At 34.5% G+C, this 13,297-nt stretch overlaps 1 protein-coding gene across 4 annotated transcripts in view; it reads right to left on the bottom strand.

Annotated features, from left to right (window-relative positions):
- LOC106052213 (uncharacterized) overlaps positions 1-13,297 on the bottom strand; it is a 96,002-nt gene that overhangs the window by 59,441 nt on the left and 23,264 nt on the right. For all 4 annotated transcript variants that reach the window (XM_056032638.1, XM_056032636.1, XM_056032637.1 and 1 more), the window contains exons 8-9: positions 8,431-8,483; positions 3,751-3,859 (exon numbers count right to left, since the gene is read on the bottom strand). In XM_056032638.1, coding sequence (XP_055888613.1) covers positions 3,751-3,859; positions 8,431-8,483 — 162 coding nt within the window. The remainder of the gene's footprint in view (positions 1-3,750; positions 3,860-8,430; positions 8,484-13,297) is intronic.

Here is a 13,297-nt window from a genome sequence, read left to right as displayed (position 1 = left end):
TAAACTAAGTTCTTAGATAGCAACAAGATTCACTAGTTTTTGTTTACATTAATTACTATGTTTCAGGAATGGGTAAAATATAACAAATAAAATATAATAAAGGAATAGATCACTATGGTTTCAATATTTATGAAGTTATGTCATCGACATAAAATAATGCAATTCACATACAAAATAAAGTAAAATTATAATATTCGATGACAGGGAACATAGTTGTGTACACATATATTCCTATCAAATAAAACAAGTATAGTAAAAATATTTACACTCAACCGTTTGTTCCCAATGAAATATCAAGAATCAAACTTAGTCGGAAGAGAGAGTTTAGTTGTATGTGTTAGAATGCTTAGGACTCTCTTTATATATAGATGGGACTTTTTGTTGAACCGGTGGTAAAGAAAGCTCGTTGATTTTCTCACATGTATCTATATACCGGAGCTATCAGGCGTTAGGTCAGGTTTATGGTCTATATACCGGAGCTATTAGGCGTTAGGTCAGGTTTATGGTCTATACACCGGAGCTATCAGGCGTTAGGTCAGGTTTATGCTCTATATACCGGAGCTATCAGGCGTTAGTTCAGGTTTATGGTCTACATTCGTTGCCTGTCGTGTCAGTTGTGACTTATAGCAATTATGTCTTTGTCCAGACTGTACCACACTATTTTTAGGGCGGTGCCTATCCTATATGGTAATGTGTGTGTGGGGGCGGGAGTGCCTATCCTATATGGTAAGGTGTCTGTGGGGGCGGGAGTGCCTATCCTATATGGTAAGGTGTGTGTGGGGGGGAGTGCTGTGTGTAGCGCTGGTGCAGAATCAATTGTGTCGGTGATCACCAGTCTATCGGCCAATTTTTAAAACTTAACTACAAGGAAGCTAGTTTATTTTTTAAGTCGAGTTTTGCACCTTTGTCCAGACGAGGGAAGATAAATTATAGAAGACTTTAGTTACGGGTGGACAAGATACTGATGGATGAACTTTAAATTGAAAATTTCTCACGTTTGCTGAGAAAACTATAATTGTCTTTCGAGTGTCACAGTTAAGTACAATTAATAATTGTGTGAATATTTAACTTAATCCGAGGATGGAAAGTGGGAGCAATAAACTGTACAACACTGTATAGTAGACAGACAGACAGACAGAGTGAGTCAATAAAAGATTTATATACAAGCAAAAGAAAATAATAAAAAAAATATTTTTAAAAGTTATCTAAGGGGAAAACCCATTAATTAACTCATCTAAAAATTTCAGATTTTAGCTCCCTTTCTGCAATATAAAAAATAATTAATTATCTTCTTATCTTATATAATACAGACATTACTTCAAAAAAAGAAGATGATTACGTCCTACTCGTCATGCATTTAGTCATGCATTTTAACCAATGACTTAAATTCTGCCAAGTCACTGGTTTTCCTGGCTCGCAAAGACAACCCATTCAATGCTCTAATATCACTAGGGAAGAAGGAGCATTTGTACACATTTGTCCTAGCATATGGAACGAGGAATGTACGTTTCTCTTTGTGTCTTTCTGAGTATTTTATTAATTTTTTTTTTTGTATTTGAAGATTATGTTTCAGTGTTTTATGTATAATACTTTAGTTTGAGTCTTCTGTCTTGAAGGCTTTCTAAATTTAGTGATTTTACTAAAGGTGTTACTCTAGTGAAATGTAAATATTCGTTTGTTATGAATCTCACTACTCTTTTTTGTGTCTTTTCAAGTTTTTTAATGTTTTATTAAGTTGAGGAGTCCGAAAAAGTGGATGCATATTCTATTATTGGCCTAACCAAAGTTAAATAACATTTTAGTTGTATGTTCTTATTTGATTTATAGAAATTTCTTTTAATAAACCCTAATGCTTTGTTTGATTTTTTAAATACCTTCATCAATATGGGGATTCCATGACAATAATTGTGCAATGTTTTAACTTGTTTCGAGAAATGAGAGAAAAACATGCTCAAACTTTTTACCAAAAAGAAGGACAGAGTCAATTGATCTAAGATGTATAAAAAGGATATACACTATTCCTTGCTTAATGTTAGTGAAGTTAAAGTTAATAGGCTTCAACTCTAAACAGCGTAGTAATATAATATAAAAACATGTAAATTTCTTTGTTTCTCCCTAAAGCATATATATTATTGTTTACTTAAAAGAGAGAGAGACAAAGAGAGAGACGAGCACTCAAGAAACAATATACAACTCATTTTGATTCTTTACTTTTGGGATATTTAGCTACGAATTTCATATTTCTTTAAATTGCTTAACAATATGTATTTTGGAATATTATTGATAATAATGAAAATAATAGTAATAAAAAAAAATAATCGATGTTTTTGTTATTCTTAAGACATTAGTGATAGGGAGCGTTGCATAAAATTTGAAAAAAAAAATCCTTTTTACCTATTTCTTAAGATACGCTTAGACCACACAAGTTTTAACAAGTAAAATATTTGTAAAAACTTTTTTAAAATAGTTATAATTAATGTCATGTGTAATTTTTTTTCGACCATTCATATAATTAAGTATGTAAATGTTTTAGACACAAAAAAAAAATGATTGCGGTTTGAAATATTTTAACAATTGTTTTTGTAAAAAAGAATTCTAAGTATCTCAATGCGCGATGACTCTATCACTTCACTAAACAAGTTGAGAAAGATAAAGTGAGGGGTGAGAAAAAAGGGTTATCTTTCTTAAGACTAATAGGATAGCTTTTAAATATTTAGGAAAAAATCCCACTTATCCACGGACTCATTGATATATATGTCTCATAAACATTTTTTTTTTGCACAGACTGCTTTTACTCATATGCTGTAAAAAAAAATTAAAAAATCTGTTTTGACAGATTCGCAGCCTGAGCACCAAAAATAGCAAAACACTGGAAGCGTTATATCAAACTTTTGTAATTTGTAGTTCGTTTTCTGTATACATGGCCGCAGTTTAAGTACAAAGCAATTAATGAAATATCACGCCAATGTCGTATAAATATAAGCTTTGTATACAAAAAGTAAATAGGTAAAGTTCCTCTATCAGATCTTGACATCTAAGGGGCAGAATATATCAAGGTCATCTATGTTTATAGCCAAAGGTTAAGGAGAGTGGTTTGATGCCAACACTATGACCAACATTATTTACTTTTTCCAAACTAATGTCAGGTAGCCATTGGTGTTGGGCAGACTCTATAGCGTTATAAAGATTTAAAAACTCAAATCCCAGTCTTCATCGAAATTTGAACTGCCATATATCTTAATACTGCATAAAAAAGCTTCCTTTTTCTTCGTAAAATAACATATATAAATTACCAATAATTGATTTACTAGAAGCGGTGGCTGAGTGGTAAAGCGCTTGGCTTTTGATCCTGGGTTCGAATCCTGGTAAAGACTAGGTATTTAAATTTCTGGATTTTCGGACAACTCATAGTTCACCTACCTCTAATGGGTACTTGACATTAGTTGGGGAAAAGTAAAGGCGGTTGGTCGTTTTGCTGGACACATAAAACCCTTCTTAAACATAAGCCACAGAAAAAGATGACCTTTACATAACATGCAGTATAGACTACAAGGTCTGAAAGGGGAACTTTTTTTTTACTTACATTGATTTATTAATTGGTTATTTTATTCTTATTTATATTTGTATTGTCATCGAATATGAGATAGTTTTATTAAATCTAACTATATTGTCTATTAAATACAGTAAAGCATAGAATAATAAAATTATTTAAAACAAATAAATACCATGTTCTGTTTAATAAATGAATACCTATGTCCTAGTTCATGTGCAATTGTTATTATATCAGTTCCTTTGTGATCTTCTATTACACTACAGCTAGTTCCATTTGTTCGGCACATAGCTTTCTGATAAGTGTTACCTAAAGAAGATGAAATTTTGCATTTTACATGAGACATGAACAAAAAGTATCTAGATCTAGATCAGATTTTAAGAACTACACTTTGCACAGATAGTTTTTTTTTTAAATTTGACACATAAAAATACAAAATACTGTCTATGGATTTCAATATTTAATAAAAATTAACCTTCAAATTTGTGTTTAAAAATATTTTTACAGAAATTCGTTCGATATATTTGCGAATTGATACATCCTGACGTAATTCTTTCATTAGACAAGACTGAAAGGTTACGTATGTGTAGAACTTAAAATCCTCTCGAATCATAAGTGTAATTTAACTCTAAGATTATAAAGATGATAGAACTACTCTTTGCAAAAAATTTTTTTACTTTAACACATGAAATATCAGGTGGCCGAGCATCGCTCGGTTAAATAATTTTCTAAGAAAGGTTATATGTCCGAAGTCATTTAGGGAATATTTTTGTAATTACGAAAATGAACGATCAGATAAAGACTACTAATCAGAAGAGCTTTAGTGTTTTGTTAGTTCTAAATGTAATTGAAAATTGCAGTTAAATATAAAGTCTCTTAAGTCCTCCTACAGTCTAGACAAACCACTGCTCACGTCAGTCTTATAGTTTTACAATCCATTTTTTGAGTAAAACTATTGTAGGCCTACTATTATTGGCTTGGAAGAAAATCTTTGCAGTGTAACTTCTCAGATGGTTACGTTCAGACATTTAATTATGGAATTAGTATATTCCTTATGGCTTTAGTACGAAAATCAAGTGATACAAATATCTACGTTATAGTGAAAACAGGCTACGAAGCCCAAGCTGTGATCTACATATTTCGCCACATCCAGGGCAAACATAACCATTGTCCGCCGGTGGTCGCTTAGAAATTTGTTTTCGCGTCTGCCTCTGTCCTCGGCAGCAGATTTTCTTTTGGTCTCAAATGTGTATCCGCGGCTTTTGTATAGAGGGAATTCTTTAAGTCAGACAGTTACGCTGGATAGAGCGGTATCCAGTACGGGAGACGAATCTCATTCGAACGCATGCCAAAGGCAGTCTTTTTTGTTGAGCTAAAAAGTGGTCGACGTAACACCGAAACGCTTCAAAGACCAGCTTAGGCGCCAATTTGCCTTAGCTGACATAGAAGAGAGCACCTGGTTGCATGCAGCCCCAGAACGAGACAGCTGGAGGTCACCAGCAAATAAGAAAATAAGTAACAAAGTAAAGGGTATCTATACCGCTCTACGCAATTAAAGTGTAAACAAATTGTTAAGCACTTAAAACACAATAACTAATAATACATAGGCACATTTAATTTCATTACTTTTCTTTCATAGTTCTATAATAAATCAATTTCATATATATTCTACTATAAAGTAGAATGTGAGGTGTATGTATGTGTCTTATAGACATCAAAACCTCTTGACCAATCTTGATAAAACTTGGCAGGAATGTTTCTTAGGTACCAACTTAGACCGTAGTGTATGTATTGTAGCTCTAAAAGAAACTTAAGACCCTAAAAAAAAATAAAGTTGTCCGACTCTGTTAAAGCTATAGTACTTTATGGATCTAGGCCATGTTTAATATGTTGACATGAGAAAAGATCGAAAGGATTTATATCTAGTTCTAATTTTAAAAAATACACTTTGCGCATATAGTTTTTTACTTTGACATACGAAAATACAAAAGAAGGTCCATTGATTTCATTATATAATAAAATTAACCTTGAAATGTGTGCTTCAAAACAATTTTATACATAAATTAGTTCCTTATATCTGTGACTAGAGATTTCCTGACGAACATTATTTCAATAGGCAATACCGTAATGAATCGCGTACTAAAAATTAATTCGTTTAATTGTTTACTTTATAATCCCATCCCTAGATCTAAAACTCTAATTCAACTCTAAGATGATATAACTTCGCTTAACACACATATTTTTATACTTTAACACATGAACATACTAATTATAATTCATTCATTTTATATTTTGATCAAATAAACATTCAAATTTGGTTTTCTACAGCATTTTTAATAGACTACATTCGTTTACGAAAGCTGCGAAGCCTATATTCATTCATGAATCGCGTACTAAAATTATTTCGTTTAATTGTTTACTTTAAAATCACAGTTATTTAACAAAGCTATCGCTCTTTTCGTTTTTAATAGATATGAATGTATCGGCTTCGGGTAAACCCATTTTCGCAAAACTAATTTTATTTTCGTAGCGAAAGAGAAAAAAACTTGAAAGGATCATTAGCTAAAATTAACATACATCTAAATTCAATCCACTAGATTAGTAAACACAAACTTAGACCCGCTGGCCGCGAGTAATGTCAGGCTAGTATAAATATATAGACAAGAATTGCTCGCTTAAGAGTATAGGATATAGGCCTACTAAATATTGCCCATTCATTTCATATTTAAATAAAATTAATCTCCAAATTTCTTTTTCTAAAGCATTTTTACATACTTTCGTTTGTTATAGCTGCAAAGCCGTGTTGGCATACATTTTAATAGTTCCATTCATGTGTCGCCTACACCTTACATGCGCAGAGTAAACACATTAGGATTGGACATGCAAATGAGGCTCTATAATAGTGAAATTAAATATTTTACTATAAAATAATTAATAAGCTTTTTTAATATTAAATTCATTCTTAAACTGATAGATCAAGAATGTTTAGTATAAGTAGATGAATTTAACTTAATTTAAACAAATGAATCTAGCTTTAATCTAGGTCAAAACCTATATAAGACTCTAGTTCTAGATCTCAATATATATGCAAGCAAATCTTTTTGTAGCAACAATGCATCTAGATCGATTAGCTTTTTTAAGAGCACCATTCATACTATTTTTACATTCACTCATTTGCTTTATTTATAATATTATGCTTTTATATGGCGCTACTTTCATAATTGCTCTGAGCACTATGGTCCCATCATATTTCTGGACCAGTGGGTAGGGGGTATCTAGGAGAAGGTTTTCCGTGCTACCTTTAGGCGTTCAGTAAACACAGCTCTGCTCGAGTCGAACCTAGAGCCTCTTTTATAGGTAGCCAAGTTAAGATAAGTTCAAGCGTACTTAGCCTCTTAACATCGCTACCTAAAAACTATTCTAATACACTATAACATTGACACTCAAATTAAGACCCTCGGGCCACATGTAATATACGACTAGTATCTAATATACATTGCACTGTGGCAGTGAGATTCTTTCCAAAAACAGAATATTTTTAAAGTTATATTTTGTTAGTTTCAAACTTTTATGTTTACAAAGTATAACGGTGACTAACACAACAAAAGCCAAGTCTTTCTTTTGTTTACCTAGTCCGAGATATAAAACAAAATAATTTATCACAAATAGTTAATTAATTATGTGTTGTTTTTTTGAAATAATTCTTATTTTGTCAGATAAAAGAAATAATTGAGCTAATTTTCAGCTTACTCTAACGATAGCTGTGAGAAAAATAATATGTAGAAACGTTTGTCAGACAGAGAGACAGACAGAATGTGTTGATAAAAAAGATAGTTGTTCGAGACTGACAGAACCTCCCGATAAGAAGTTGACGTTTTAGCAACTAAAAGAGTTTGTACTTATCATATACGAATAATTCACTTATTAATTATATCCTTTTTTTCTGTTTGATTTATGTGCTGTCATAGACAATGAGTATTGTGGCAAAGTTTAAACTTGATCGAAAAATGGGAAGAAAAAAAAAATACGTGTACAGGATTCCACATAATCAGACAAACAGTCAGCTTTGATAGAAGCTAGGTAGTATGGTGTCAAATGACGCCTCACGTTGAAGGGAAGTTGATAAACCGTCTGGCCAGGGCCAGTAGCGCTTTTGGACGCCTTCAGGCGAGAGTTTGGCGGAACAAATCGCTCCGCCTGCCTACAAAAATCAATGTCTAAAAGGCGGTGGTTCTCTCAAACCTTCTATAGGGCTCCGAGACACGGACACTATACAGAAAAAAAAGTCTTCTTGATCGATTTCACCAAAGATGCTAGCACTCAATCATTGACATACTGTGGCAGGACCGCACTTTAAACAGCGATGTCCTTGCGAACGCCGATATGGACAGTATAGAGGGACTTCTTATGGTCCGACAGTTACGCTGGGCAGGCAACGTATCTAGTATGGGAGACGAACGTATGCCAAAGGCAGTCTTTTTTGGTGAGCTAAAAGGTAGTCGACGTAACAGACTTAGGCGTCAACTTTCTATTGCTGACATAGAAGAGAGCACCTGGTTGTATGCGGCGTCGGAACGAGACAACTGGAGGTCACTCGCGAAGGCCGCAGGATACACATTTGAGACCAAAAGAAAATCTGCTGCCGAGGACAAACGCAGGCGGCGAAAATAAAAAATTAATCGACCACCTGCGGACAATGGTTATGCTTGCCCTGCAGGTGGCAAAATATGTAAGTCACAGCAGGGTCTGCCCACGAGAAATACTGCATTCCTCACTAATCTTCGGACTCGAAGTTAAGCCTTATTATTATATTTATTAATTGAAGCTTTGCAATAGAGCTTAATTTTAGAGATTTAAATAGTAGTTCTTAAAGTACTTACCTACGTATGCGTAATTCTTTTTACCAGAACTTTCGTATTTGAAAAGGTCAAAGCTGCAACATGCAAATGGATAAGTGTCATATTTCGATATATCTGAATATATAATTTTAACTCTTTTTAGGTGTATCCTTAGTATTTAGTGCCGCCTTTTTAGCTAGAATATTCTAAAGATGGAAAAAAGTATGACGCCATCTGATCAGGTGATTAAAGCGTGGATTTGCCTAGGAATAATTTGGATAGGATTTGGCGGTCTTAATAGCGTTACTTTGGAGATGAAACTCGAGTAGACAAGTAGCATATCTTTTATTTGTGGTAGTATTAATATTTATTTGAATCTATTTGTTTACGAGCTCGAAGAAGATATTCATTTGATACAGTTTTATTTGCACATTTTGTATATTGAGAGTGAATCCTAGTTCCTGAATCATAGTTTTATATTTTAAATTGAAGGATCTTCGTTATTGTAATCTCTTGAGTTAGGTAGATCTAATATCAATATCTAGTTCGACATAAGAATCCGCGGCAAGTTACATAGAGAAGAAATAATAGTGTGACGACTACTGGCAACATACAGCAACATATGACAATAAGCTTTTATTATTCATTCATGTGAAAACGAGTCTGTCGTTCTTGTTGTTTAATAGCCATAGACAATCGGGGAAAAAGAATGGATAAGTGACGGACGAATCACAAGCATTGATAAAACAATGAACTTTTTTAGTTTGAAATACATACAAAATAATTATCGAGAAAGAATTTGATTTCATTTGATAACTGAACCGTTCATAGTAAAAGTACTATAGTAATTATGGCTGTGATGAGGCGTTTATTACCTATACAGTTCTACAAGGCTTTAAGAAATTTACTAATACATATAAAGTAAATTCTAATATCAATATTTTTAATATTATTTTGTTGAATAATTTAATTAGTTATTATAGCCTTAAGGTATCCTTTATGGCTCCCTTTCCGTCTTTTTTTTTCTTTTACAAAGGGATTTCACTCCGCTTTTTGTTTGCATTCGTAGGCACGGTGGCTAAGCGGTAAAGCGCTTGACTTCGAAACACGAGGGTTCCGAGTTGGAATACTGATGAAGACTGTGATTTTTAATTTTGGATTTTAGGGCACCTCTGAGTTTATTCAACTTTAATGTGTACCTGACATTAGATGGGAAAAAGTAAAGGAGTTGGTCGTTGTGCTGTCCACGTGAAACTCTCGTTAAGCGATGGCCACAGAAACAGATGTCATCTGCCCTATAGACCGCAAGGTCTGAAATTTGAACTTTTTATTATTAACTTTTTGCATTCGTCGCACTAAAACTCTGTGTAACTAGTTGCAGACATTATAATAGCAAGAGACCCGTCTTCGTTTTAAGTAGTATATTCCATATATTCTCAATTTGTAGCCTCTCACGCCAACTTAAACTTTAACTGACGCTAACGAGTTTGACAAGCTAACATCAAGGAATCTCTTCTAGAACAGCAATAACTGGAACTAAGTTGTTAAAACATTTGGCCTCACAGATGTACATTATCAACAGTTACCTGTTGTACTAACTAAACACGTACCCAGATCCACACTGGTCCAAAAAAAAAATCCAGAAAAAATGTGCCAGCAATCGCTGTTATGTATATAATGTGCATTTATAATGATAAGTTTAATTTCTTTATATTTTAACACGCCTTGTCCTTGTAATAAAAGTTGTGTGGTGCATATTCATAAGTACATTATTTTATTAGACTTATAAACTTAAATACATGACGTAACAGACACAAATGAAATCACGTCCATTTGATACATATTCATAGACAAGGAAGTTCTGCTCTGTCCTTTTTACTAAGCGCAAAATAACCCGCAGTGATTTTCGACCAAACCCAAATTTGGTCGGATAGTGAAAAATGGCCCAATTTTGAGCGGAATCGGATCCAGAACTACTATCCCTAATAAAAACGTGATTTAAGATGGGCGACATTTTAGTTGGAACATTTAGAAAGTTTAAGATTGAACATAATATACAAATCTGAAGGCAGTTTACGTCTTGAGAGACAATCTTTTCTCTTTGCATCTTCTTGTGGGACTAAAGAGGCCAATCCTTGATACACAGCTTGGGCATATGTTATCACCAGGCGCCGTTGCATTTTCACCCTTGTTTCTGCTTCTGTTGGGCATGGCATCTGCTATCCGAGACCCTTTCTTTATGCTCTCTCTCCATGTGGATCTATTCAGTGCTACTTTTTCCCAGCTGCTAGTGTTGATTTTGAAGTGCTTCATGTCGTGTTTGCATACATCCGTATAACGTAAAAGTGGGCGACTAGCAGCTCTTCTGCCTTCTGTTAGATCGCGATACTGAATGTCTTGTGAAATCGTCCTACTGGCATTCTACGAACGTGGCCAAGCCCGCCAAGGCGTCTGCTGCTGATAGCAGAGCGGATGTCCTGGCCCCTGCTCTTCGTAGCACTTCCCCGTGTACTAATAGAATACAATCAAACTGGAATTGCTCCTTATCTAATAATAGAAGAAGATAAGGCTAAGTTGTATACTAGAGATTGTAATCAAATAGTTTGTTTCAAACATTCTAATTGCAAATTGTAAACAGCACATCGTAGCAGTAGATTGATACGCTACAACGAATTCGTACAAATACTCCTTCGTCTTAAGTGCAATTAGAGAATGGAATGTTTTACCGAAATCAAACAGGAAAACAAATGAATTGGTTTAAATAAAGATTTCTTATTTTCATGACACATTTCTTTCATCAATGAGAGTAACCTCCCTTGTTTACATATTCAGTGTCGAAGAAAGGCTTCATTTCACTACTTAATATGTAACTATGTAGTGCGTCCTTATAGCCGACACATTTTCTTCTACCTTCTGGCTCCATCAGTTGCTATCGAAACAATTTTATTTTTTATATCGATTATATTGTCTAAAAGGTGTGATAAGTTCTTTTTTGGGGGGACTTTGGGAAAACATATATCTGACAACAAGGCTAACTAGTGCAGTGTCTTTTATGTCGCAAGACTCATGTATATCACGTGATACGGCAAAAGAACGTTAAATATCTTCCACCTGCAAATATGTTACATTTCAAGGCATGTTTTTAACTTTTTTTTTATTTTGATAAAATACGTGATATTTGCGCATGGAAAAAAGGAGCGGCAAATTAATATTCAAAGAGCCGCATGTGGCTCGCGAGTCTCAGGTTGCCAACCCTGGCCTTTAGCACAGTTTTTTCTCTTTCTTTAAACTTGTATCTCTAAAGCCAGATTACGAGTCTCGTCTCGAACAGTGCACAAGTTAGAGCACGCCATCTCTATGACGACAGAGTACATGGCAGGGTCATAACATTATTTTCCAAGTGCACAATAGGTGTTAAAAGTAGTGCAAAAATTGACATTTTAAAATTTTCAATGAAGCTGAACAAAAAAAAAAGTCTGTAAAACTTGCATACAGTCAAAGCCTGGTTCCATTCATCTCACAAATCTGAAGTCAAAATCGCCAACTAGTATTGGGTTCAGCCCGTTTCAAAGGAATGTCGAAACGTTGTCGTGTAACAGATCAACAGCTGCCTTGTGAAAGGGACACCACACTAACTTATTTTTTACATAAAAAATTTGCGATGCTGCGTAGTATCATTTTGTTTCCATCTGACTAGTGCCTTTATTAGGGTCGGCGTCACCCGGTACGGACCGCACCCCCCTTATTGACGCCACTGGTAAGGACCATTGGTTGGGTTCGATTAACATTGAGCAGTGTACAAATTCTGATTTGGTTCATCGTAACTAAGGCTCTAGTTCGATTCTTATCTCTAACCTTAAGTTAGATAATGCTCCTTCCACAACGTATGCATTACTTTTGACGCCCAATTCTCTCCCCTTGTGACAAGTCAAAATCCCGCTTTCAGAGTCACTCAAGTTTATCACAGCATTAATTATTATTATTCATTATTTATTTATTTTATTTTAATTATTTCCCCATCCTACCCCCAATTTCTTCATCCGCACCACGTTTTCCTCTACAGGCTAGACTTGGTTGACCACATTGGAGATAGCCAGGCCGCGTCTTTCGACTTATCTCATCTTGATCGGGGAAAGATAAACACAGTCTCTTTGATCGTACCGGCCGGATGTCTGACGGGCGCAATTGACACCACCTTGTGTAATATGCAAGTCAATCTCCCCCCACTCCCCGCGTCTGCTACGTCTCTCTTTGATCTAGGAGATTAATCGATTCAAAACGACTCACGACTCTCCAAGGTGCGACTCCCATCTCAAGTCTAATTCACCCACGTGTAAGATAATTCTTAGCCTAGGATATTTCCTGTTTCCGCCCACATTTTCCAGGCCTATATATAAGGTAAATTACCAGACTCTCTCATTTTCTCATTCGAGCTGAGCTATCGAGTCTGGACTGCTTTATTTATTCTTACTCCTAAAGGAATACCTGGTGGTAAGCCGAACTTAATCACAAGTTCCACTTAATTACTTTTGTGTATATTTCTCGATGGATACTGTCATGTGTATTTTATTATTTCATTTATATTTAATTAGTGCATTGTGTATTTCTCACTGGCGTAAGTAGAAAACATAAACATATCCTATGTAGGTATTTATGAATTGCATTAATCTATTAATGCTACTTTGTTCAATTGATCGTTGAGACAACCATGTATATATTTGTACATCTTATTATATTTCCTTTATCTCGGCTGACCACCGCCCATCCCCCTTTCTCTCTTCCAACTTGTGTTGATTATTTGAGATTATTATTTCCCCTTATATGTACATTTTTATATTATTATTTCCCCTTTTATGTACATTTCTATTTTGCTACTATCTGCAATCTATTTTCCAAATCCCCTTTATCA

Source organism: Biomphalaria glabrata, chromosome 6, assembly GCF_947242115.1.
Source record: "Biomphalaria glabrata chromosome 6, xgBioGlab47.1, whole genome shotgun sequence".
NCBI classification, from domain to species: domain Eukaryota; kingdom Metazoa; phylum Mollusca; class Gastropoda; family Planorbidae; genus Biomphalaria; species Biomphalaria glabrata.
Note: the sequence above shows the minus strand (reverse complement) of the source record. Positions and strands in the feature narration are given on the sequence as shown.